We start from the raw sequence: 27996 nt of genomic DNA, 5'->3' as shown, positions 1-27996 counted from the left end.
TTGAAACATTTTTTTTTTTCCTTAAAACCCTTATCAGTCCACCAAACAGACAGACACACAGATAGACAGAAAGCTAGCTAGCTTTAGAAGAAATTTTGAGGACCAGGGAGGAGAGAAAAGCGATCTCATGGAGAGCTTTCACCTCATTCCTTTACATCATGGTTTCTATGATAGTGTGGGTGGGGGCCTTCAACAGCAGGCCCTTGCTCACATTGGGGTCCAGTGGGTAGGACAGCTCTTTGGGACCACGATGGTCTGCAGGACGGGAGCTGGCCCCACCACGAACTGGGGCTGCCACTGCCTTAATCCTCTGCAGCAAGGAAGAGCAGAGAAGAGGATGGAGAAGAGGGAAGATGTGAAGGAAAGGAAAAAACAGAAAGAATGATTAACAGCAGTTAAGAAATGATGCAGAAAGGAGACAACATGTGAGGGGTAAAAAAAAAAATGAGGGCAAGAATAAGATGTAATTTTAAAAACTGGACTAAAAACAATTTTATATATCTTATAAAAAGTTACAAAAAATTAATTTGAAGAGGTCATCTCTGTCCTGCTGCAGCCTAAGAAACAAAATGATTTGTCAGCTCCATACAACAGCTAACCTCAGAAACATATGGCTAATACCACCCACCTCAATGAGGGGCCCATCAGATCGAATGATCTTGATGACAACCACCATGGGGATACAGATCATGGAGGCCAGTGCCAGAGTCCAACCTATTCCGATGGCCCAGTCTGGATACTCATAGACTTTGTTGTATGTCAATGGCTTGTATTTGACCAAGGAGAAAATAAAGCAGCCCTGGAGAGAACGAGGAATGTCTGAATGCAAGTCCCCATCAATTTTCACATTTTTGTATCTGCTCATTTGGCTCTACAAGCCAATATTCTGTGTGCAATAGGAGCACAAAGAGAATTTAATTAAATTTTCTTTTTTTTTTTTAATTAAGTTGAATTAAATTTTCTCTGTCGATAAGAAAACATTTTGGCAAAGCACTTAAAATAGAGTTCAAGTACATGTTGCTAATTTCCTTTTATTCAAAATGAAGATGTTCCCTGTTTAGAAATGTTTAAAGAGCGAAGATGAAAGATGACTTCAGAACAGATTTCAGGAAGCAGAAGAATTATTAAAATAAAAAGAGGAAGAGGAAGTCACACTCCAGTGATCATCTGTGTACTGGAGTTAAATGTTTTTGTGGTTTGCTCAATATGCACAGTAAAAGAAAATCCTTACCATGCACAGTAAAGGAGTGATAACAGTCCAGCTCCATTTCATCCAAGGATTTGGTCTGTAGCCAATCATGTCCTCAACTGCATCATAGAAATTATCAACGCCTGCAAAGACAGTGAATGTGCTTGGGTTAGACTGCTGCCACTACTACTATTACTCCTTATTTCACAGAGATTTATAGGCAAGGCAAGATTATCTGTGATGCACTTTACAAGTACAAAATGACTATATAGTAATATACTGAGGAAAATCAATTAACCAAAGGTACAAGAAATACTATTCACCCTAATTTGACATAATCTTGGATGCCATGTTCATTGATGGATTTTTGGTTGCTAATAACTTAATATTCATATCCAAGTCAATGACCATGGCCTCTACAAAAGACAGCAAAATATCTTTCTTACATTTACTAGATTTTTCTGGCAGGACCATAATAATCAGACAACATCCCATGATCCATAAAAAGCACTATAATCATATATATGATTATCTTATCTTATGCTATAATCACTACATGGAAAACCTTCATCTGTCATCGAGTGTCAGACCACAGCAGTTTAGCAGTGGTCTGATAAAATATATGGTCTTTGGTGTGATACAGTTATCTCCAGATAAATGCTCTTAGAGAGAGTGCACATACATTACATTTAGTGCATGGACACCCATGACAAGTCAGTACATTAGAAGCATTAATTTCCTGCACTACAACATTAGTTAGAAAGTCGCTAAGTACACTGCACATCCTGGGTTCAACAATATATTTGTGAAGAATGCTACTCACCATATACCCAGGCAACAGCTACACATTCAAAGAATGCCACCCACAGAAGGCACACACCGCTAGCTGCATAGTAATCAAACAGCTGGAAAACATACATGCCCCCCTGCAGACAAACACACAAAGACAAGCACATATCAGGTATTTTCTTTCCTTTTCTAACCAATTTTCTTACATATCAAAACATTTTCTCACAACTTTCCCTAAAGTCAGTACAGAAACATGTACAGAACCACGAAACACATTTCAATTTCATGTAATTCTTCAAAGCTCTGATTGTTAAAAAGGTGCAGCTTGGAGATGGAGTGTAAGACTAAACATGACCAAACGTTACAAAGCAGACGTGTCCACACAGGAGAAGGCTAGTGTGTGTGTGTGTGTGTGTGTGTGTGTGTGTGTGTGTGTGTGTGTGTGTGCGTGTGTGTGAAAAACTGTTTTAACAATCATGGGAATCCTAAAGTTGAACCAGGCCACTGCAGCCATAAAAAGAAGTTGTCATGGGAATGACAGAAGGAGAGAGGGAGCAACGGAGGGATACAGGGCAGAAAATAGAATGACAGGAGGTTGGATGTTGTGTGAGAACAGAAACACTTCAAAGCACATGGGAAAATGACAAGAGCATGATGGTCAGACACGTGTGTACTACTTTTCACCAAAAAAACCAAATCAACCGTTAAACGGGTATTGCTTCATTGTATCACATGGGATAGAACATGTTAGTGATTCAACCTGCAGACGGTTCTCTGAAGTGTTTTTATGGAGGCATCAACCTGGAAAAACTCATGAGAGTCAATAATGAGGTATTTTAGATTTCTGGAGTGTTTTGCCACGTTAAAATTAAATGTGATACCACTGGTATGATTTCTGCTTTCACTAAAGGTCATAACTTCAAACTGAGAAGCCCCGATACTATGATTAATCATTTCATGACAAGCTCAGACAGAATTAGTAAAACTGTAAGTGTGCCGATAAGTCACACAAACACAAAAATGTGTCTGTATACTCGAAGAACTGCCTTTAGCTCAGTATACAAATGAAAAAGAGAATTAACATAGGTGATGGAAAGAGAGAAGTGTAAAACAGATAAGGTAGAAGAGTTAAGGAGGGTAGGTCCAGATGAGAGGATGGAAAGAAATGAGTGAGAGATGATAAAAGACAGAAAACAGACAGGAGACAAAAATATAAGTGGAGGAGGACAAAAAGATTAAGACTCGGAAAAGCCAAGTCAGGTCTACTGTATGTGCTAATAATGAAGGAGGGAAGTTCTCATGACTTGACAGTAAAAATAGCTCCTGTCATCTCCCCAGGGGCCAATGCTAACAACTGAACACTGTTTCTGGTGGTTTGAGCTGTGGGCTGAAGCCTTGAGTGAGGTCAGCAACCAACTTATATGCATACAATTATCAAGTGGTACCATGCATGTTTGTGCTGTACTGAATCAATACTGTTTTTGTTTCACAGTAAACTAAACTATTAGATTTGTATTGTTTACTGGTATCCAGATTCTGCTTATCATTACCAATGCTGCGCTTTACATTTCAGTTTTTCTGTTCACTCTTTAGGGTGTTGTTACCTTGGTAACCATAGTAAGCCCAAGCAGGTAGCTGATGCAGCAGATGATAGCGATGAAGACCTCTCTGTGGTAACCCTTCCTTAGGAAGGACGGATACAGATCCACCAGTGATGTGATCTGCCCTTCCACTTCCACAAACTGCAGGGAAACACAGAAAATTCAACCATATGCAGAGTCTGTGGGGAGACTGGACGGGCACTGCCCCCAGTAACTGAACTATATTACCCCATTAGTCTTGAATAGGCCCAATAAAAACATTTCTTTACATATAAATATTTAAGGGATTTAATAAAATAAAATGATTGTTATATGTAAACCTAAATTACGTTTGCCTTTGTAATGAATTCATTTTTGAGCACCATATCATCCACTCCCATCTTGCCCCCTGCGGCTCTAATTGAAAGGGGCAAGTTTCTGCTTGCGTACCTGACTGTCGAGGCCAAGCAGAAGCAGCATAATGAAGAAAAGGATTGCCCAAAGTGTAGGAAAAGGCATCATGGATACAGCCTTGGGGTACGCGATGAACGCCAGGCCTGGACCTACAGAGGAGTTGGGAGGGGGGGAAGAGCAGATAGGAAGGGGTTGGGGGGGCCAACATTAGTATCATATAATAAGCTTATCTGATCTGAATGCCCATAGAAAGAAAAGGCACCAGAAACAGATATGAATGTATGTATGAATATGCATATTAAACCAAACCTGGGCTACAACACTAGAGCTATATGTTTGTGTGTGGTAGGTATATGAAGCTAGGTGTTCCTAAACATGTCTGAAGCACATTTGTACCTACCTGTTACTTCTGTAACACATTACTTGTGATGCATCACTAACTGTATACACTCAACACATAACATCATTACATGCTATTTACTGTGAATTATTACAAGGAAAAACTTTTCATGAGGAAAACAACAATAATCAGGAAAACATGATAATAAAGGACATGAGTATAATATGAAATGCAGTTTTGTTCTGATTATCCTGTAACTGCAGCTCTGTGGGAGTAAAATCGTGAAACATAGTATAAATGAATACATGTACAGTATATGGGGATTGTAGCTACTACATGTGTCATGGCAATAAGTTACCAAATAGAGCACAGACTGCTGTAAACAATGCAGCAGTTATATGAAATATCGAACATGCTTGATTCACTTTTCCAGACAGCTGAGAGGTTTTAACTGCTAGAGAAGGGAACCAAAGGCATATTTCTCAAATAATTAATATATAATCAACACTTAATTCACATTTTGCATTCCTGCCTGAATAAATATGATTCTTTCTATGAGGAATGCAAAATGACTTTTGCAAAACAGCAGCAAACAGATGCCAACTCAGTTGTCAAATGAGAAAAGGCTTTTTTTTTTTTTTATCTGAGGTCTAATTTGACATTGATGATATATTGTGAACTGTAAAACAGAAGTCAAGGACAAGGAAGCAGCCATAACAGCCAACAGTGTTGCAGCTGATAGCAAGCTATGCAAATATGTTGAGTTTTTGTTGCTAATTATGACAAGGCATCCAACCAAACACCGCGATGACTCCAATCATAGTACCAACATTTATTAAACCTAGTGTTATGAGTCATTGTGTGACTGTATTAAACAAAAACTGTGATATTTTAAACAATTCTATACTTTAAATTTTCATATAGTGTTTTTCTTTTTTAGTACATTTTTGAGTCAACAGAGGCCATAGCACGGGCACTTACGTTGCCCTGTGTCAACCACACTGTTCTCTCATGCAGAAAACATTCATTCATCTGGCAGAGAGGTCAGAACCAAGCCGTGGCAGTTAAGGCAGACTTACTTGTGCTGCTCCTAAACCTTTCATCACTTGGTAAGTGGCAGCACTTTCCCCATTCACAGCTTCTTCATGAACACTGAATATATTCTGATTCTTCACCTGCTCTGTTTTTTTGACTGGATTCGCTTTCTCAGGCTGGAAAATAACCTTTTTATTTATAACTTAGTTCCATGTGCAATGAAGTGTCCAGGAATGCCAGGCTCCATCTAGTTTGACTTAGCATGGATATCACTGATCTGCAGCCCACTCACCAAACACAACATTGATATTGGACAGTTCTGCAAACCTCATTACTAATTCTGCATTGAAGACTATGGAACTGTCAAATATTCACATTGACTGGCAGCATAGATGGTGTTTGAAGTGGGTGCACTGCTTTCATCAGACCGGTTGATCTTGGGGGATTGGATGTTTCACAAAAACGCTTAATGCTGACAATATCTTTCTTCTACTGAGTGTCAAGTGTCAAGTTTCTTATTTGATGTCAGACAAGATTGATTAAAGCAAATAATAGATGCATATGTTAAAGATCTCAGAAAAGAGGAGTATCAAAATTTTCAAAAAAAAAAAAAAAAACCACAGATAATTCACGTTGTTTGAATCAACACTCATCTTTCATCTGCTTTTTGGGATTTGAAAAACAACCACAAATAAATTCCTTGTGAGATTATGCTGGAAAGCCAGGCCTGACTTCCACTGTAACCTGAGCAAAATTTGTTTCCTCTCAAATACTAGTTGTACGAAAGTTGTCATAAGGACCGGCAGCAGCGAGGAAACTCGTCACCCGATGTGCTCAACAGCACAAAAGGAAATAACACTAAGTTACTCTACTGGATGGCTCTGGACCCCAACAGACATTACAACACCAAAGCTACAGTTGGCAGTTCTTGGTACTAGAGTTAAAAAAATAACCCTTCCTATAAACAACAACCCCACATGTCGGTATGTCACTCAAGGACCTAGGAACCACCACAATGGTGACATCAGTTTGTCACATGTAGAAAAGGAACATTTCAGAACCAAAACTCTGATAGCATGTGTAAAGTAGCACGCAGGCACAAGATGCATTGTGCATCATGACACATCTATTGTACTTTTTCTAGCTTTTTTTTTTTTTTTAATTCATTTTTCCACCATCACTTGCTCAGTCCCAATCCATCCAAGCACCTTTGTTCAAGCTCTGCGCTCACAAACCGACCAAATATGATCATGTTTTCTCACATTCTGCTTTTGTCACGGAGTGTTTGATTGCGGAAACTTCCATATTCCGATGCCGTCATTTGTAATTAATCAGAAAATCCATTTACTTCCAAATTACAATTCAATTCACAATTAAACGTATTAGGTTTCGTTGCTGTTTTTCTAGATAGTTTCTGTTGTTTAATTTAGTAACCAGGAAGCAGCGCCCACCATCACTGCTGCCTTTACAGAACCCTCGTACCTGACTCTGCCACATCGGCAATGTCCACCCCTTGCTCTTGTGCCATGAAGCCCAGGACGGAAAATATTGCGAAGCCAGACACAAAACTGGTACCACTGTTGAGGGCTCCCAGCAGCAAACAGTCCCTATGTCACACATATGTCATGAGGAGGATTTGTTAATGAACACACAAGGATCCCTTCATCCCCCTCTCTCCCCTACCGCTAACTCCCTCACTGAAAACTAACGCCTCACCTGTAGCAGTTGTATTTGTACTTGTTGTAGCTCCCCAAGGATGTCATTGCACCCAAACAGATGGCATAGGAGAAGAAGATCTGGGTGCCGGCATCAATCCACACCTGCCAAAGAGGGGGAAAGAGAGTGGACAGAAAGCTGAGGCCTGCTGATGAAGGGGGGCACAGGACCATGAGCAATGAAGCTGGCAGGGGGGAGTTAAACTCATGGGTAACACAAATATAGACTAGGGAAGTCCAGATCCAGCCTAAAGGTCTGGAATCTAAGATTCATTAAAGTTTTAAACACCCGGTGGACTGTATAAAGGGTTGTCTTTTAACCCTGCATTCTTTCTTCTGAAGTGTTTTAGTTGTCAGTGTTTATTCTTCCCAAACACCTAATGTACTAACTAAATTAGTAAGTGCCTGAGCAGCAACTACAAATGTACCTGACTGCTTCAAACCTGCCAGAGCTTATACTCCATTTTGACTCCATTTCTTTTGTAGTGGAAGCTCACAGATCTTGGGATACGTTACATTGTGTTTCTGCTGATACGCATTCTTCGTGTCAATTCAAGCCACCAAGTGAAGTTAGTGCAGGCTCATATTCACAGATTATCTACACTGACTTAATGATATGCAACTGTGCCACCAGTTATGTTCAGTCTGACCAAACCTTTGTTCTAGTGATACGCTTGATCTTATCTTTCACGAGTGCCTTGTAGAATATACAAGGAACGTATCTTGTTTTGCTGTGACTAAATTACCATGCACCAGAAGTTACTGAAGGTTCTCTCTCTCTCAAAGTGGCAACAATTGTTCCTTCAGTTATTGTATATTATTATGAGTGTCATTCGAGAGCTGCTGCAGCATACCCAGAAAAGAATGACTACAACATGAGCCCAGTGATGTGGTGGACTCGGGCAGCACAGGGGCACCTACCTCTGGGTCCTTTAGACGAGTGAGGTCAGGGTACAAGTAGAACTTGATACCGGCGGCAGCACCCGGCAATGTCACACCCCGAATCAACAATACGATGAGCATGACGAATGGGAACGTGGCTGTGATGTAGACCACCTGAGAGAGATCATAAATACAGAAAAGAACGATTACACATTATGGAAATACTCTCAATCACCTTGTTTTTATTATTCTACCAGGGAGGTCTGTGAGTTCGCTTTTGAAGCTGGGACAAAAACACTGTCTGCCCTGGGAATGGCCAGGATGTTAATGTGTTATTTAGCTAACCATATATATATTGATGGTCTGGTTACAGGGAATTATGTTTGATGAATATGAGAAAGCTGTAAATTATTTGCGAATTATGACAAGAGTAAGACTACAGACTGCATCCACACAGTAGGAAAGTATGGCCAAAGCACTGGTTGGCCTGAAATCTAATAACCTATCACAGATAAATCATTATTGATGTACATGTTTTGGGTGATTAGTAACAACGAAGTGCTGTACAAAAATGACAACGATGTAACTTTGAGACCTTTGGAGTCAGTTTGTCCATTAGCTTGTTCATAAGAAGAACTTCCAATAAATACATGTCCATTTGTAAACATCTTCTTTTTCAAGTCATTCTCTGTAATCTAGGCTAAGTTAATGAAGTATTGTGAAATTTATCAGCCTAGAAATTGTAAAGGCTTATCAGGTGTGTCATTTAGCTGTGACTCAAGCTGCACTGATGCTTATGGGCGAACGTATGAAAACCTGATTAGCCCTGTTGAGAATTTCCCGAACTGTACAATAACAAATTATCATTATATCGAGACCGAAGACAGTCCACCTGTCCGCCTGGTGAAATACTAGCATGGAGGTCATCAGCTAGTTTATTTATAAACTGAAAATAATGGTTTGTGACCTACAACATTGCAAGGGTATTTATTTGCAACTTCCTCAGGCCCCCAAAGCCTTGACAAAATGACACTCTCCTGCTCTCGGCCTGAACACAGCACTTTATTGTTCTCTTGGTCACACCACAGAGACAAAAACATCATGTGGACATCACTCTGTCATGGTTTTTGGAATGATTATGAGACAGTGATGGAAAAAAGCAGATAAATCAGTTCTTGTACTTTCTTAAAGTACAGCAAGTTCAAAAACAAAATCCTGATCTGGAGCAAGAGTGCAACACAACAAGCAAAGAAAAAAAAAAAAAAAACTAAACAGCATAGAATACCAGACAGATAAATGTAATTACCTTGCCAGTGGACTTGACTCCTTTCCAGATGCAGAAGAAGCAGATGACCCAAACGAGCAATAAACACAGAGCCAGGTCCCATTTCACAGGACCCATCTCCTCTATACCACTGGTGATACCCAGCACATTATGTCTGTAACATGAAAGCAAACGGCGTTTTAAGCATGTGTGATTAGTTTGATTAGAACTCAGTTAGAGCATTTCATGACATGAGGACAAAAAGCTAGATGCAGTTTCCCTAATTTAAAATGAATCGCTATTCATTAAACATCTTTTTGTGAGCAATACAAACATAAACAGAAAGCAACATAAGTAATGTGCGACTACGCAAGCGAGCATGTATGCATGCTCTGAGGCGACTCACTCCCAGAACTCTGTGACAGGAGAGGTGAGGTTGGAGGTGTTGGCAGCCAACCAGAGGGTTTTGTTCTTGCGGTAGCTGTCTTCAATGCAGCGATCTGTGTTCCAGGGCTGATTACATTTGGCCCAGGGCAGCTCTGGCTGAAAACACTGAAACACAGAGAAAAAAAAAAGGAGTTACGTTTCTGATTGGCCAGTGGTTGTCCTCTATTTCTATTTAATCAGTTTATTCAGTGTAATCAGTGTTTAAAGGAGATGCCTCAGAAAGGAGGGAAAATTTGAACACAGTATCTTGAATAAAGTTGAGCTGAATGGTGCATCCTCAATACGCGATGTGGGTGCAGCAGCAAACCCTGTATGTGTATAAAGTGCCACCAGTAGGCGTTGCATCAACCTTAAACTAATTTTCAAAGTGATGTAGGATTTACACAGAGATGGCAAGTTTATTGCTTAGAAGGGGAAAGGGTTAATTGGCACACATATTCTCCAAGCATACTCCGTAGTCCACAGGTGTTTTGTAACTGTAAAAACACTGCAGTTGTTCTGTAATTGTCCTAAATTATCAGTCTGTACCTGATGTTTCTATCCACTGTGAACAGATCAAAATAATGAGAGAAATTACAGGTTTGGGGCTTTCTGAGAGTCAACATGTCATATTGTCTAAACCACTGCCCATAGTTCTCTGATCGGACAGTCAGCTTCAGACTGTTTTCAGTGAAAGTTTCTCAAACTGAAATCAGATAGTGAGCAACTAGTTTTAGGCTTCCAACCTAATCTGGGTCTAGCTGTCTAAAATTTACTTTGGTAGAAAATTTCTTACTCTGCTCAAGTTCAAATAAGAATAGTTTTCAGTGAGATTCAATAATTTTAAACTTGTAACATCTTAAAAGGTTGTTACAGTAAAAAATTATACCACATTCATTTATGAAATCATAATTTTTCTATTTTGAGTTTCTGTTTCTCTTTCATTTCAATTTAACATGTTCTGGCTTTACAACACACAGACAGTTTTTGTGCCTACATCTAAAATATGTACACTCACGCCTAAAGAGAGAAGCTGATAGTATTGATCTTATGCTTGCTGAGAATTTAAGATACAGTAGAGGCAAATTTTGACCTGATCCATCATAGGAAAAACTGAGTCACTGCATTTGTCACTGAAGAAAAACATGTTTTGGCAAACAAAGGAGAACTTGCGAAACAGAAAGCCCCAAAGCAGAAATTATCATTTTTTCTGCAGGGCCAGTGCCAGGTTTTTAGTGGATCATGGACAAATTATTTCATTGTTCATTTATATAAACCAACTTTAACTTTGGGAGGAAACTGTAATTTACTTTTTTAATCAGCTTTTAAATGTTGATCTTGATGCTGAGAACACTGACAATCCAAGTTATTTAGAGGATCAAGAAACAGAAGTCACATTGTCTTGTACCCTTAACTATCTCTAAATTGTAAGAAATGTTTAGACAAAGTAATAAAAGACAGGAAATGTCTTTATTGCCATCTGAGTTTCCTTTTACGTACCTGGAACAGGTAGTAAAGACCCCAGGCCAGGATGACAATGTAGTAGATATTCAGCAGGGACACAATCACAATGGAGGCGTAACCAATACCTGGAGAGAGAAGAGCAGTTGTGATGACACAAAAGATGTGAGCTGTCCAGTCAAATGGCTGGTACTCACTGAATATATAGCTATTCAGACATATAATCCTGAGCCATTTTTGATTAAAAGAATGAATAACCTCCATTGTTTACAATCATATGACTTAAATGAGATTATTTTAAAAGTAACAAAAACATATATATTTTTATATAAAAATAAACATCATCTGGGGCTTGAACCTAAGACCTCAAGCAAAACATGTAGCCCCATGTAGCCAAAGAACAACATTTTCAGCTCCTTCCAACATTATGTTGTGATTGCCCAGAGAGAGTTAACAATGAAACCAGTGTCACATTTCTTGCATTGCCACAGATGTGTAAATTATGTATTTCCACCAATTAGTTATGAAAAAAATGTGAAAAACAGTATTTTTCTGTAGCAGTGCAGCCATAACCATGGACTTATGAAGATCAACAGGAAAACGTCTTAAAAAATTAAAATATCTCCTCTACCAAACAAGGTGTGTGAATTGAACCTGTGTCTTAAAGGACAAAAGATAAACGTTTTCTGCACTCTAAACTCTGCATCCTGACTCTTCAGCTATATTTTAGTCTTGTCTTGAAGTTGTTACTTCCTGTTTTGGGGGATTTCCCTTTTGCATTATGTTCAGAAAACACTGCTTGTTTTCACTGCAGAAAACTCTACTTGATTCCTAAAATGTACTGTGACCATGCTATAAGTCCTCTGTAAGTCTCCTGGCAGTCAGCAGCATCAGTATCCCCCATGGTGATATATTTTTTTACAGTTGTATGTCTGCCCACTGCATATTTAGCCTGATCGAGGTTTAGAGGAGCAATCAGATGAATTTCATTTCATCAGCCCGTAGCCTGACGACGGCGCAGGTTGTACAGTAAACACTGGATCAGGGGTACGTTCATGTATGTGTGTGTATCTGTGTTCTTATTTTATTTCTACACAAGAATATGAAGATTTAAAAATTCTCCAGAATGAAAGCAGAGGAAGGGGTTGGGATTTAGGTCAAGAATGGAACATGGCCTGGGTTTTAGTTTAAAGATTAAGTAGGTATATTAGTACAACTGTGTGACCATGTGCATGTGTGTGTGTGTGCCAACAGAGGCCACTCATCCAAATTAATGTCCTTCAACGTCATTGGCCATCTGTGTGTGTCTGTGTGTGTGTGAGAGAGATGAACTGGCTGCATAAATTTGAGAGAAACCCCTTCAGGCCATCTGTGTGTTTGTGTATGTGTGTTTATTGGTGAAAGTAGTTCACACATTAATACACACACACTATCAATTCATGTCCTTTAATTACATTAAAAGGATGTAAGCTAATTAGCAGCTGCAAAGCATCTATATCTGTTCAACACACACATGCACAAATTAACACACCCACTTGCTCAGATCACATGGAACAGTGCTGATCAAACAAACACTTGCATCTTCCTCCATGATCTCATTTGCTGACCTCGGCTGACCTTGCTCAGCCTGTTTATATTTACAATTCATACTTTCAGGCGCATATAACCATGGTAAAAATAGAGCCACACACCCAGATTGGTGTGGGAGAGTGGCTCCAATTACCACCGGGGCCAATGTTGCCTTCACCATCCACATCTTTTCTAGCTCTTCTTTCAGCCCTTTGTATTTCTTGAGCTTCTAATGTTCCTTCTCTCTGATGTTGGGATGGCTACATCTCTCACCACAGCCTTGGTCTCTTGTTCGTCCAACACTACTATGTCCCGTCCGTTAGCCATTACCAGTTTGTTTGTATCTGGAAGTCCCACAGGATCTTAGCACGATCGTTCTCACCCACCTTCAGAGGCGTTTCCCACTTTGATCTTGGGACTTCCTGCCCATACTCAGCACAGATGTTTCTGTAAACTATGCTGGACACTTGGTTGTGGCGTTCCTGCCTGCTAGCATCTTATCAGTTGGATTAACTGATTGTGTCAGGGGCCTCTCTGCACAGCCAGCATCTGGGCTCCTCCACTTTTGCTAATGATCTGGCTGAAGAGATTCAGACTTATGCAGGACAGCAGCAGGGACAGCGCATCTCATTGGTGGATGCTGCACTTTAGAATGACTGTGATTGGCTTGCAGCTGGCCTAGGTGTGTTACCTCACATTCCCTTTGAGTTTTAGAGTCCTGTTGATGTTGCACAGTTTTAAGCATTCAAGGATCCATGTGTGCAGCATTGAGGAATACGCTTTCTTGTAGTCAATCCAGGCGGTGCACAAGTTGGTCTGTCTGGTTTTGTCTCAAGTGACTGCTTTATCTACCAGTAGCTGGTTCTTAGCTCCTCGGGTGTTTGTACTAATTACTTGCTGGGACCTGTTGATATACTGATCCACGTGTCTACTCATCTTATCTGCTATGATGCTTGACAGGAGCTTCCGTGTTGTGCACAGGCAGGTTATTGGGTAGTAACAGATGGAATTGCTCCCTTTTGGGTACACTTCAGGCTTAGGACTGTCCTGCCTTCAGTTTCCCATTCACGGTGGATACCATTCACTAGCAGCTGGTTCAGTTACACAGCCGGGCATTCATGGAGTGAGGTTAGCTTCTTAGCCAGTAGATATGGATCATACCCAAGCCTGGCATTGTCCAGTTTTTCATTCTTGAGACTCTTTTTTTTTTTTCCAATGTCTTTCTGTAATGGTTCCTGGATCTTGTTCAGGGAGGTTTCTGTGGTCTGTTCTTAGACCCCCAGCCACTGAGAATTGTTGTTATGTGTTGCTTCCTTGTCTCATATGTTTTTTTCCAGTATTGTTCAGTCTCCTGCCTTGGTGGTTCTGCCAGTGAGTGTACTCTTTGGTTGGCTTAGTGGAGCGCATCCAGTTTATTCTTGTGGTTTCTATTTCTCTGGTGTATGCCTTCAGGTGGACCTCCTGTGAGTCTTTGCCCAACAGTCTTCATGGTCTCAGGTAGGGACAGCTTGATGTACTTCCTTAGGTAAGAAGTTCTTCATCACAACTTTCTGCAGTTCTCAGAGCCGGCTAACTCCATGCTGCATTAATCTTGGCTTCCAACCTCTTTCCCCATAGAGGCTACTGCTAAATATCTTGTTCATCTCATAGCCAAGCACCTTAAAGATCACGGTTGCTGTGGTGTATATCAGCTTGTTGGTCAGTGATAATAGCCAAAGGTGTTCTTTGTAATTCAGCTAGGAGACCTTCAGAAGGTACTTCACTGGGTCTTGGTAATTGGCACCCAGGATTCCAGACGTCTTACTAGGATTTAATATCAGGTTGAAAAGGCTTGCAAGTTAGTATTGCTGTCCTGGTTCACCTTCGCCATAGTACTTGTGTTGTCTTATCTAATAACCACAATCAAACTGCCAAATAGAATTTATTTAACGTGTTTTCAATAGAAGAATAGTGATTATTATCTAATCCAATTCACCAGGTATATGACTCAGAGCCAGTAGCCAATTCAATAGCAGGACAAACTGTTCTTCTTTGAAAGGCTGTTTGTGGTTTTGACAGCTGCCAAGAAATGTGATCTAAGTCTATGCTTGTAGTCCAGGGGGCTTTGTGTGAATTAATTTATTTATTTAATGTGTGACACTCCCTAGATACCAAAGCTAACAAATATATGAATGTTTTTGGAAAGAGTTGCCATATACTTTGATGTGTTGTGATTTATAGTTTTAAATATTCTTTATATTTAGAATCTGTTTGCAGCTTTAGTCACTCAGGCTTGTCATGTGCACTTTGATTATTAGACTGATATTTTTATTTTATAATTAGAAATTGTGTTCATTTTGTGATTTCAGTTTAGGACAGGGGTTGTTTTGCTGTAACCGGTCAGTATAACTACAACTGTCTACATCATCATGTCAGAACATTGCATATCAAGTTGCTTTTTCATGACAAACAAACAAACAAAAGTGAGTTAAGAACAACCTGCACTACTCATTATTGCCATTGTTCCTCTTTTGCCATTGTTAGTCGCCTTTTCTGATCCTGTCTACACAACTGTTATTTGCTTGGTTTTCAAAGAGCACAACATGGGACCTTCTCATGGCACAACACTCTTTCTCAATGCACTTAAAACCCATAATTCTACAGTAAATCTCCACGATTTCTTTTCCTCACCTTTCCCCTAAATCTGTCAGCTTTTATTTCTCTCCCAGTTTTTTACATCAAACCCTCTCTCCACTCCTCAGATCTCTCTGTTCTGCCTTTTTTCTTTCCCTCTCTGATGCATCCCCACGCTGTTTCTGTAGCAACGTGTGATTTGGGACACTGTCCATCGTTTCATGTTTGTGTGTATCTGTATGCGTGCGAGAGAATTATATGGCTGACAGGAGGAAAGAACATGCATATGTAAACATCAGAGTAGCATCAAAATATATCATTACATCAAGATAATGATACAATGGCAATGATGAAATTAATCTTAATTTATAAACGATAAAAACTTCATTTATAAATGTGAGAGGTTTTTTCTAAATGAATGGGCTGAGTATTACAAAGAAATCTAAATAAGCACCCACTCAGTGTCAAACAATGATGAATGTGTTAACCTTATTCTGCTGGTGGTAAACAGAAGTAGAGGGGGAGGTGAGAAGAAATGGTGAGGGAAATGAAGAGAGAGAGGGAAGGAAATACGATGGAAGAATGTGGGAGAGAGGAGAGGTCAGACTGAAGAAAAGAGGAGCAGCGACAGGCAAAGACAAATCAGTGATGTCAGTGAAGCCATCTTAGAACTCTAAATGTGCTTTTCTTGGAAGAGAGAAGGTTTTCACAGGAGACGAGGTGAGAGCTAGAAAAGGTTAGAGCAGAATAGAGGCCTCAGTGTGTTGGCGTACCAGGGCCGGCCTGGTTGCCTGGTAACAGTTGCAGGGTAAAGTCTCAGCAGTCTGACTGGAGGAGACTCTGCTGTGACTCAGCCTTATGCTGCACAGCCATTTCTCTGTGAAAAACAACAGAGTGCTGGAAAAATTTAGATCCTGTCACACAGGAAGAGTCTGGAAACACCAAGCTCTGTGCTCATCATTTAAATCAATGAGATATCCTGAGGACCGATCGGCAGTTGGAACTGTAGTCAGAGATTTGGGGGGAGATGACAACACTAAATAAAACTGCATTAGTTCAAGTGCTATATTTGAAGTAAAATGTAGACAACGGAAGAACCATCATTTTTATATCAACATATAATTTGTCATGTCTATTATGTGTTTAGACTTTGGTATGGTATGTAATACAAAGTATAAGTATAATATACTTTGTAATATTTAATATGTTACACCTTTCACAACTGATATTGTTCTCACTTGGGGTTGGCAAAAAAAAAAAAAAAAAGCTGTGAACACAACATTAACATTTTACATGCATGCAAATGCTTGCTGATTTGCACATACAGCAGTTATGCAGCAACATTTTCATCCCACTAGAGCTGAATTTCTGGTCACCTGCTGAATGCAAGTTTCTTTTTTTAGCTCTGTTTTTGGTCTCCACCAACTCCTGAGGAAATAGCTGCTAACTGCTCTGCTATGCTCACCAGGGTGTTGCTGTGTCTGTTTGCTGTATAGGGCTGAGCAGGTGTACTGTTGGATTTTAGAGTTTTTGGGCTGAAAATAATAGAGAGTGTTGAGAGTGAACCTAAACAGTAAAGCTGCATGTCATACATTGATACTACGAGCTGAGCTCTCTCTTTGTAATTAATCACTTCCTTCATGATTTTGCCACCATTGATGTTCTTCTTCACATCTTGTTTGGCCAACAAAATGCCATTTAGCAAACACAGTTTTGTGAAGAGCTACATACCAGTAAAGATGGGGCAGAGCTTCTCCCAGCACGTGATGCCACCCTCAGAGGTGAACTGACCAAGGGCAACCTCCAGGAAGAAGACTGGTAGACCTCCGCCAAACAGGAAAATAAAATAGGGGATGAGAAATGCACCTGGGTGGAGAGAAGGAAGGATAGAGCAAAACAGTGTCAAAGAAAGTGAGCAGAAAGTGAAGCTACTCTTCCATTTGTAAATAAATGTAGTATTTAGTAATGTAGTATTACCTCCACCATTCTTATAGCAGAGGTATGGGAAACGCCAGACGTTCCCTAAACCAACAAAGCCGCCAGCCACAGACAGAACAAAGTCCAACTTGCTTGCCCACTTCTCCCGCTGGGGGTGTTTGCCCTCTGCCTCATCTTCAGGCCTGGTGCCAGGGCTCTTTCCAGGAGACGGCTTCAGAGTATCCTTGTGGAAATCTTTCAGGCACTGAAGTTTTTCTTTTTGAGCCATTCTGCAGAAACCGAAGACAGAGGAAGAGTCAAGTGAGTTGGTCATAAATTAGTCCCTTTTCATAAAGAAAACCAAAAATAACAAAGTCACATTTTAGGACAGCTCAAATTTGGCTACACAAGTGTGACACCTGTGCCAAAACAAATGGTCATGGCTTGTAATGAGATCCATTAACAGGTCACCTATTACTATTCTGAATATATGAACATCTTTATGGGTAGAAGTGACTGTGTCCTGCAGGTAGTAGTGGTTTATCTATAATTGACTCCACTCCAAGGATGCAATTACACCTACTTTGGTGTGATTGCCAAAGTAGATGCACATGATCCGTGTGTGCCTCATTAGTTGGATGAAGATATGGCAACCTGTGATTCTACCAGGCCAAACAGCAGACAGAACAAAGTCTGTCCAGATGAGTCCCCAGTTTACTTTCACATAAGCATAACAGCTCTATCTTCTATGGTGTTCGAATCAAAACAAGAAGTGGCTCGCTTTCTGAATCAGTCCAGGCTCAGTTGACTTTCAGCTCATGTTGCTCTTCAGTGTGTTCTGTGGAAATCCTGCCAAGCCCTTCTCTTCCTTCTCCCTCCATTGCTCATTAAAACTGGTAACTATGACTGTGTGGATTGGTTAGATGGTTATCAGTGCAATTAGGGCTGCAATGACACAATCGGAACTGTAAATTTCCAACCATGCCCATGAGAGGAAGACTTTGACAGAGAGACACACACGCATATGGTCTACAGTCAGCAGATCTTTGTCACTGTAGAAAATTTCATGTCTCTATCTCGGCCAGAGTGCTGTGAACTAAACATCTCTATCGTTCATTCATTCATTCTCCGCAAAATCTTTACACTGCATTTTAGAGATTAAATTCCCTATGGCTTTTTCTCACGCTCCATCCAGACAAACATGTTTTGTTTTCCAGCATGTGTTTATAAGTGTTGTTTTTTTTCTTCAGACAAAGGCCTCCGTGACCATTAAAATCAAAACCTATTTTTTCACTGAAACCATGATGAGGTGATTTTTTTTTTTTTTTTCAGTGAGAGAATTTTTTCAGAAAAATTTCCTCATACAGCTCTCCCCATCTAATTTCCATAAAAAGCAGGAAAGTCGATGAATAAAGGACACATTCTCTCTCTTCTGACCTTTTTGGAAAGCCTTTTTCCACATTTTCTGTGGGTGGTTGTTAAAATCTGACCAATAAAGTTGACTTTCGCTGCAAGTGTTCAAGTGTTGAGTGTTTAAAATAGCATGAAAAGTTACATAACACAATGCAGACAGCAACACAGTTCATAGCTGTCCTTTTATGTTTATGTGCATCTTAGTACAGCACATGCCTGCCATCTATATCATAGCATGTCTAAGGTTCCCTCAAACAAACGAATGATTTCACACACTCACACACACACACACGCAGTTTTGTTTTCTTCCCTAGTGGGAATTTTCAAATAAATTAATAGGACATTAATTGATTAATGTCCTGGAAACATAGCCTGGCCTTAACCATAACCACTACTTGCCAATCCCTAACCTTTACCATAACCTTAACCTTAAGTAACTTCACTCTAACCTAAAATACACACACACACATACATTCACTTGCCTCCACAACACACTCTCTCCACAGTTAATTAATAACGCTAAGAGGAAACTGAAAGCTCTGTGTGTATGTATGTGTAGCTGTACCGTAAGTATTTCCTGCTTGGAGATACAGTGGACTCCATTATGTCTGTGAAAAACTGTTAACATCAGTAGATATTACCTCCGGTATAGAAGTGGTTTGACATGTTAACAGTAAAAACACTGAGTACATTATAAGATAAGAGGAACTCCTTCAACACTCCCACTGAAACTGGACTAGTGATACTAAGTTTCTACAAAAACTTGAATGATATAAAAGGTATAAAAATGTGGCCGTTCTTGCTAATATGAGACCATGATTTATGGATGTAATAGTGCTATATGTTGCTTTAATGTGGAACAGCCAAAACCAGTTACCTGTTTTGAATATGAAAACAGAAAATTAGAGGATCCAAATTTGAGCTTTGTGGTATTATCACTAATACAATGAAATAAATGTCAGATGAGGCTTCCACAGGCTTCGTTACATAGGACATAATACAACATAATAAAAAAATAAACACTTTTTGTTTTGTTTCTCATCTCTTCAACACTATAAGTAAAACAATCACATACAGACATCATTTCTTAAGGATAAGAGTCTTACTTCCACATTGTCATCTTCTTTGTTTTTATACACTGGAAATCAATATCTAGCTCTTGACATTTCACCATCCACAATACTTAATATCTGTCCTGAAGAACGAGGTGAAGGGATAGAAAATACAGAGAAGGAGTGGATGGGTTGCATTATCCATCTGGTCTTAAACACCTTTAGAAGAGCTGAATGATGTGGCACTGGCTACTGCGCTGTGCCTGCTGCCATCATGACCCATAAGGAAGTGGTCAATGTGCACAACAGTGATGCAATGACTGATCAGTAAAACAAAAGAGCAGCACCTAGGGAAGCTCCAATACCAAAGAACAACACGCCATCTTACTGTTTTAAATGTTTATCAGATGAGGAATTTGCAGATTCAGATTTCAAGTAAAGAGAATGGACCTCTGTAGGTTATGAAGACCGCAAAAGTTAGGAGCTCTCAGACACCTGCAGTGATATATTAGCAGGAAATGTTGTTGCATGTGCCTACAAAACAAGATCCAAAGAGTCAGACTGGCTGTGGGAGCCACAGTACACCATGGGTCAATTTAAGGCATGTTTTGGGCTTGGTGTATCACCTGGAGACTCATTGTGTGGTGCTCTGTCTGTGTGAGAGTATGTGATCCCTGGACCCAGATTAGGGACTTGCAGTGCCTCCAGAAACCAGCCAGGACTACACACAAACTTCTCTTTCTAACCACTTATATAACTCCCCGTCCTATTTTAAGACCATGCACGTTTCCACTGGTCTGATTGCCTGTTAAATCCACTCCCCACCGCGCCTCCCCCCATCCTCCCCATCCTTTGCCTATCCTCCATTCCTTCGTCTTGTCTTTGTCATAATCACTTATCAATAATGCATGTTTCATTGTTGCTAATGGGCTCCCCAACTTATTAGTTTATGAACGGTGATTGGAGTCAATGGTTTCTGGTCTCAAAGACGATAAATGTAATGGTATTTTGCAGCAAAGTAAAAATCAGTTTGGACATTTTAAACCAGGAATCCACATGAATCTTACAAACCAGAACAAGAAAACTCCAAAGGAATTGAGATGCTACACAAAGGTTTGCTTCGTCATTCTGTTTTTCTGTATCCTCTTTTCTTTCTTCTTCTTCCTCCCTCTTTCTTTCAACTTCCTGCTTTTTGTCAACTTATTTGACCTCTTTCTTCCCTTCACAGTACCTTTCCAACCCTCTATTCTCTTCTACTATTCTCAGTTTCTTCTTCCCTTCCCCTCCAATCCCACTCGTCTTACTTCTTCCTTGTCCTTTTCCACTTGTGTTACTTATTTTTTAATCAACCACTCATTATATCCTTATCTCCTTTCTTATAACTCATTCTCTTCTCTACTCTTTCACATTTTCATTTTGTTTTCTTCTGCTAATTTTCTGTTTCATTTACCCTTTGCATCTTCCTTTTCCTCCTACTGGTTCCCTAGGCCTCATTTTGTACTTGACCCCCCATACTTTCATTTTAGAGAATAAAAAAATGTCAGACATAAGAACAAAACAGAGGGATTTGGGAGAGTAAAGGAGAGACAAGGGGGGAAAACGGGTAAAACACAGGAAAGTAAAAGAGGGTGAAAGGATGTTGTTAAAGGTTAACTGAGAAACAGAAAGTGAAAAATGACAGGGCGTTAACGAGGACTCAAAGAAAGGAAGGGGGACACAGTTACAGATGGTTGGTACTAAAAATGAAACGTCAGAGAGAATGTGAGAGTTAGAAAGAAAAGTGAGTCACATGCAGATAAATACAGAAATAGATGCAACCAATACAGAAAAAACCTAAGCAAGATTAGAGACGGCACAGAATGACAGCAAGGTGTAACAAAGAGAACCAAGAATAATGGTGAGACAAAAATAGTGCAAAACTGAGAACGGGACACATAAAGAGTCAAGTCTAACAGAGAGGTGCATAACATTCAGTCTTATCTAACTAGAGTCAACAGTCACTGTTGATTCTTATAGGTTTTTGCTTTATAGCACTACAGGTTACAGCAGGCCACTAGGGTTCAGTCCTGTTGCAACACAGTGCTAGCATTCATCTCACAATGGCACACAGTGGAACTTAATCTAAGATTTGTATCTACAATGAGTCAGAATTTGGCCTGTTTTCATGAAATTATCCCTGACCAACAGATTTGTATTGTAGTATCTCTAGCACTCTGTTCCTCCATTTTCCAAAACTCCTAGCTTGTTTTGATGTTTAAGAGCTTTGTGCTGACAGAGATCCCTGCTAATCTGTGGGTTATCAAGAATCTGCCAGTTTTTATCATGCCATATCAGAAATGTGGGAGGTGCAAACTGCTGACTTGGAGATTTCACATGGGCACTGTGAAGTCAGATGACCAAACCAGAGAGCAGCCTGCTGTCAGTAAGTGTGAGCCACGTGATTCTTCAAACAAAAACAACGAAGCAAAAAGGAACTTCTCTCTTACTTTACCAGTTAGATGGTGCTCAATCGCAGAACATGCAACATTAAATGCCATCATTCAAAATTTCTACAAAATCAACAATTTCAAAGAAAAATGAAATGTCTGTCGATGTCAATAATCACACTACTAATACACATTTTATAGTATATTCTAAATTAATTGCTTCTTGTTCATTAAACCTAAAATAACAATTTTTTGTCCACATAGGGGCAGCAAAAAACAGCCTGAACACAAACTCAATATACAACAACACTTGAATACCATAAGTTACAATATGTTTTAGTGGAGTGTATTTCCCAACACAGTCCCTGTCTCTAAAACCAAACAACAGAGCCCCTTTACTGACTGACTTCACGCCGTGAAGGATAATGTTTTCAGTCTACATGAAGCAAAAGTATTTCTCTCGACCCAAGGTCCAGCCCTTGACCTGTCCTGGTTCAAGAACTCTGCCTCTCACATCTTCCATCCTTGTTGACTGGAAGTTCAGTTTGACAAATGCTTTTTGAATTTGGTTAGCCAACAGAACTACCTCAATTAAAGCCATGCACTTGTGCTCCCATTGAAGCTTAAGTACTTAGCAGTATGTACTGAATGCAAAATCAGTGCTTGGCAATTTCCTTTTACATTTATACACAGTGCGTGTTATTTGTACAAAGGATGAAAACAAGTTGAAAGCTTTGCAGCCATATTACACGGCCTTAGTTCAGACTTAGTTCAGTTAGTTGTCATGTAACTACAGACGTATGAACTTCCAAAGGTATCTGTCAGCTAAGAACTGATTACTGGTTTATTACTTCCAATTTCTTGCAAGTCTGAGTATTGACACAGGGAAATGCCGACATATCAGAAAGTCAAATGGTCCAACAGCCTTAAGGGGATTTCCACAGGGGATTTCTAGTTATTCACCCTGCACCAGTTTAACTGACTTTCATCATTATGACAAATCATAAAGATGTACACTTGCCATAAAGCTACAATAATATCTAATGTTCTTTGTAATAAAACAAAGTCTCACCTTGGTCTCACCATGGGTGCTGGTTGTAAATCAACAGTTTCACTGCTTTCAGCCAGAGCTGCCAAAGTAAATTACATCTTTCCATGCTGCTGACCACGATTATTAGGTGTTTAAAGTACAACACAATTATACAAAAGCACACAAGATTAATGGGGCAGCTCTAATGACATTGAAGATGTTGTGTACTGTGCTGCATATGTGTGTCAGTAGTAGTTGGTTAATATGTACAGTATAGCAGTGAAGGTCCAGCCACAGCTGAAGTCAAGGACATATGGTTATAAAAGAGTGATAGCAGCTCCAGCAGTGTAACTGGGTGATGTTTTTATTCACTGGGTCACTGTAGGCATCCTCGCACTCTCTCAGTTTTCATTTCAAGAAGCTACTCTTGGAAGGCTGAGATTTCACCACACACACACACACACACACACACACTAACCTCAGGTTACTGACTTTATAAATGATTTAACAGAAAACTAGCCTGGATACAGTAGTTTTAGTGCTGGTTTTATAGACTGTCAGGAAGACAAATAACTGTTAAACTCAAAATTCCAAAATCCCAGTACATCACAACATTGATTAAATTTATCCAGTCCATAAAATCCATTATATTTGCTCTGGCACACAGGAAGTGATTTATTTGAGGTGTTCAAGTGAAACTTTTTTCCATAAACAGTTAGAGAAGTGGGTATTCTTAGCAACGAGACACTCAGCAACAAGAGAAAGTTCACAATGATCTTGTTGCTTTAGATTTAAAATCCTGGCTCATGCAACACTGAACTGCGTCACAGTGGTTACAGCACAAAAGCTGATCAGTGATCCATAAGACTCTTCTGATCAACATACCTATTCATATTCAAGCCCAATCTTGAGTTCAGTTATTTTAACATAAACACAAGCAGATCAGATGCTGACTCACCAAAAGACACGTACATACTGTTCACAAGACCCAACAGAGAACTCTTAGTCATCCCTGAGGTGTGTTTGGGGATGTGATGGCTCTGATAGGATCCTGATGCATGGTCACAGTGAAAGGCAGGTTGTTGCACATGAGCTTGATACAGACCCTACAGCAGCCAAGATGAGATCAAACTCATGGCCAGGACTTGTCCTTCTGCCACACCAAGGTAACCAAGATATGAGTTCATCAACCAGTCAGTGTCATTGTAAGTGCAATGGAGTTTTCCTCCCCATTCCTAAAAATGTTTCACATCTTGTTTCTGCAGATTTTCTGCCACCTTCTTTGTTTTCCTAGAATGCAGATTAAGTGTGGTTGATATTTATTTCTTACAGTTTTAGCTAATGTTAAATTTGAATGCCAGCATACCAAAACTAAAATTCCAGAAGTGTTTCAAGTAGTAAAAGTAGATTCCTTTAGTTTTCTCTGTTTGTGTGTCCGACCCTGGGCATTAACAATTCTGGGTAATTTTCCAGTGTTGAAGCAGATCCAAAATAAACCAGGTACCTGCTTTCACAACCCAGGCCTACTCAAGACACTGAAGCCTCCACTAAGCATGTTCATTTTCAAAGAAACTAACAGGCCAAAGAATTAAAATCCAATTCAACATTAGGCCTAATTTTAATGTTAAACAAGATTTGTGTGTAGAGACTTCACCTGAAAGGAAACTGAAATTCCTAACAACACATGACCTACTGTACTTGCAAAAATGATCCAAAATATTAGTATGTTTTAAAAAAAATCTAAACATTTTCCAAAATCTCTTTTTTACTGTCACAAGTTACTAAGAGCTGAGGCTTAGAGAGAGAGAGAGAGAGAGAGGGAGAGACAGAGAGAGAGAGGGAGGGAGAGAGGGAGAGAGAGAGAGAGAGGGAGGGAGAGAGGGAGAGAGAGAGAGAGAGGGAGGGAGAGAGGGGGAGGGAGAGAGAGAGAGAGGGAGGGAGAGAGGGGGAGGGAGAGAGAGAGAGAGGGAGGGAGAGAGGGGGAGAGAGAGAGGGAGAGGGAGACAGAGAGAGAGAGAGGGAGAGAGCGAGAGAGACAGGGGGAGAGAGAGAGAGAGGGAGAGAGAATTTGAATTTTAACAAACCTTTATTACAATTAAAAACCAAGTACAATTAAATTACCGTACACAACAAAGAGATTGTCCATATGTTTATAATAATTCAAATCAATCAGTATCCTTGATTGAACCATATTTGAATACAGACGGGGAGAGGGAGAGAGAGAGAGAGAGAGAGAGAGAGAGAGTGAAAGTGAGAGAGCGAGAAGGAGCGAGATAGTGAGAGATTAAGTGAGAGGGCGGGGGGGCTCTTAGTGACAGGAGCGAAGTAAAACGTGCGATCCCCGCCTCCTCACCGCTCTGAGCGCTTCACTTCCCTTTTCTGGTGTAGTTCGTTAACGGAATTAAACTAAATAAGGGCAGAGAATTAAAGCAGAAGTAAATTGCCTGACTACTTCATTTAGCTTGAACAAGATGCAAATCTGTGGAAAATGCGCATGATAAAAGCCAATAAACCTCGAGGAGCTGAACGCGTCAAGGATGAACAGCTCAACGTCTCAGACAAGACTGGAGCAATCTTAAAAACAGAAGATCTTTAAAAGCAGCTGACGCACGAATGTGGAAAATAATCGTCCAAAAAGCAGAACGGAAGAAGCAAATAAAACATCCCATCACCAGCCTTGCTCGTGTAGCCTCTAAGACTATTAATAAAGTGCAAATCCACCGGTTATCCTTCCTGAGCGCACGAATCAGCGCTCAGTGAGAGAGCAGCCTCTGTCCAAACCCACATCGCAGCTTCCCCACTAAGCTTCTTCAAGAAACACATCTCTGCATAAACACTGGCACCAATAAAGCCAACAATTCAGACAACTAAAGTGCAACTGCTAAATCATTCTTCCATCCACAAATACACACAAACACTTTTTAACTGTTGGTATTGGTTTGCATAAAAAAAAAAAAAAAAAAAAAAACTAGGTTCATTCATAGAGAGAAAAATAAAAACAGTGCATTATAATTCTAACAGTAAATTATGAAAGAGGAGCACAGACATCCCTCTCACTCTTCATTTATAGGTGTGCAACAGGGCTGTCATTTTTTACCTGTTCTGTTGATATGATTTGGGATATTATTTTGTCCTTTTAATGTCCTTTGAGCGCGGTCCCTTGTCCGTTTCTTCTTGTCCGTGTCTCCCTGTGTCTGTAAGAGCGACTGAGGGCGGGACGCGTCGGTAGCTTATATTTAAGCTTATTTATAAGCTTCTCTTTCTGACCTTTGTCTCTTAAAACGGCGTCAGCGGCAGTGGAAAATCACTGGCCTGCCTTTTCTCAAAGCAACAGGAGAGCTGTGTATCGGATGCGTTCAAAGCCCGCAGACAACATCGGAATTATTTACATATGCATTTGCACCTAGGTATTACTATGTTTTGGGAGGTTTTTTTCCCTCTGGGATGAGGCAGACTGAATATTGGTCGGTTATTTATAATCAATGCTGGGTGGATCGGTCACAGATTATTTTTTTTTTCCTAGACATTAAAAACGTGAAACATGGACATACGCACTTTTTCTCCACGTGATTCTGAAATGAAACCAACTCATTCCGGGGTCCATATTATGATTAACATCCAATTAAATGTACTTGAAGACTCAGTTTAGTGATGCAGAACTGTTGTCAGCTATTAATTAACAGGGGAAGATTTACGAGCAGCCATTGAACGCAACACCGACTATCATTAAAGTGGCAGTTTCCGTAGTCATTTTACGAGCTGGTTGTTTAGCATCATACCGACCGTCTCTTAACCGCACCCCCCGCCCCCCACACCATGGGGAGTTGTCCCTGGGATGCACGAAGGTGCAGGAGTAAGTCCTCCCGGGAGAGTATAAAGAACAATTAGGTAATTCCATCCATTTTCTATACCCGCTTATTCCCTAACCAGGGTCACAGGGATCTGCTGGAGCCTATCCCAGCTCTCTTTGGGTGAAAGGCAGGGGTCCATCCTGGACAGGTCACCAGTCCATCACAGGGCCACATAGAGACAAACAACCTCACACACTCACACTCACTCCTATGGGCAATTTAGAGTCACCAATCAACCTGACATACATGTTTTTGGACTGTGGGAGGAAACCAGAGTACCTGGAGAAAACCCACACAAGCACAGGGAGAACATGCAGACTCCACACAGAAAGGCCCCCGATGGGTTTCAAACCAGGAACTTTCTTGCTGTGAGGCAACAGTGGCCCACTCATCCACCATGCTGCCCCAACTTGGTGATCATAACTAAAAATGTAAAGTCCTGTTTTATTTTTGCTGTTTTATTTTTTAAAACAATTTTCTGAAAGTCTTTCTCAACTTTATACCGACTAACAAATATAGTCTATATCCTACTAGATGGTGTGTACAAAACACTGCAAACCATTACACAGGGATTTAGTGAAATTAACTAATCAAAAGTTTATTGACTGACTTCACAGTATGCCTCGCTTGAGTCAAAGTTCTCCAAACTCTCCTGTTTTGTGCAATATGAAGACAGATCACCAGTCTATCCCAGGTCTGACACATAGTGACAGAAAACATTCACACCTACAGGCAATTTAGAGTCACCAACCAACCTAACCTGCAAGTGTTTGGACTGTGGGAGGAGAAAACCCACACAGACACAAGGAGAACATGCAAATTCCACACAGAATTGCAAAAGTAAAACAAATTTAAATTAAATAAATCAGAGTTTACACATCAGATTATTGACTCAAGGTGACATATATCTTACTTGAAGTAGTCAATAATATTTGACATTGCATTCATTGCTATCATTTTCCATGGATGATTTTTAATTTTGCAGTTATTTTTGCTTACAGTCACAGTAGGCGTCACTGCAGGGACACCA

General features: G+C 40.1%; 1 protein-coding gene across 4 annotated transcripts; it reads right to left on the bottom strand.

The window, feature by feature from the left end:
• Window positions 1-27: 27 nt before the first annotated feature.
• LOC113130296 (sodium- and chloride-dependent taurine transporter-like) lies at window positions 28-27985 on the bottom strand. 4 transcript variants are annotated; one of them, XM_026306788.1, is made up of 15 exons: window positions 27966-27985; window positions 17255-17484; window positions 17009-17143; window positions 11135-11223; window positions 9615-9760; window positions 9251-9383; window positions 7984-8118; window positions 7064-7167; window positions 6830-6954; window positions 4009-4121; window positions 3583-3720; window positions 2013-2115; window positions 1232-1332; window positions 629-799; window positions 28-310 (listed from the first exon to the last, which is right to left on the bottom strand). In XM_026306788.1, the coding sequence occupies exons 2-15, from the start codon at window positions 17481-17483 to the stop codon at window positions 152-154; spliced, it is 1881 nt and encodes a 626-aa protein (XP_026162573.1). In that variant the 5' UTR covers window position 17484; window positions 27966-27985; the 3' UTR covers window positions 28-151. The 4 variants fall into 4 exon arrangements, with proteins under 4 accessions (XP_026162573.1, XP_026162572.1, XP_026162574.1 ...); XM_026306787.2 differs by lacking the exon at window positions 27966-27985 and adding an exon at window positions 26213-26429; XM_026306789.1 differs by lacking the exon at window positions 27966-27985 and adding an exon at window positions 24074-24094.
• Between the last annotated feature and the right edge of the window lie 11 nt (window positions 27986-27996).

Source organism: Mastacembelus armatus, chromosome 5 (assembly GCF_900324485.2).
Source record: "Mastacembelus armatus chromosome 5, fMasArm1.2, whole genome shotgun sequence".
NCBI classification, from domain to species: domain Eukaryota; kingdom Metazoa; phylum Chordata; class Actinopteri; order Synbranchiformes; family Mastacembelidae; genus Mastacembelus; species Mastacembelus armatus.
This window is presented reverse-complemented; position numbering and strand designations above follow the sequence as displayed.

Coding starts and splice junctions, on each gene's coding strand:
- LOC113130296 (XM_026306788.1), bottom strand. CDS start 17,483: ATGGCTCAAAAAGAAAAACTTCAGTGCCTGAAAGATTTCCACAAGGAT. Junction 11,224..17,008: donor GCTCTGCCCCATCTTTACTG/GTATGTAGCTCT, acceptor TTCTCTCTCCAG/GTATTGGTTACGCCTCCATT. Junction 9,761..11,134: donor GTCTTTACTACCTGTTCCAG/GTACGTAAAAGG, acceptor TCTGTGTTTCAG/TGTTTTCAGCCAGAGCTGCC.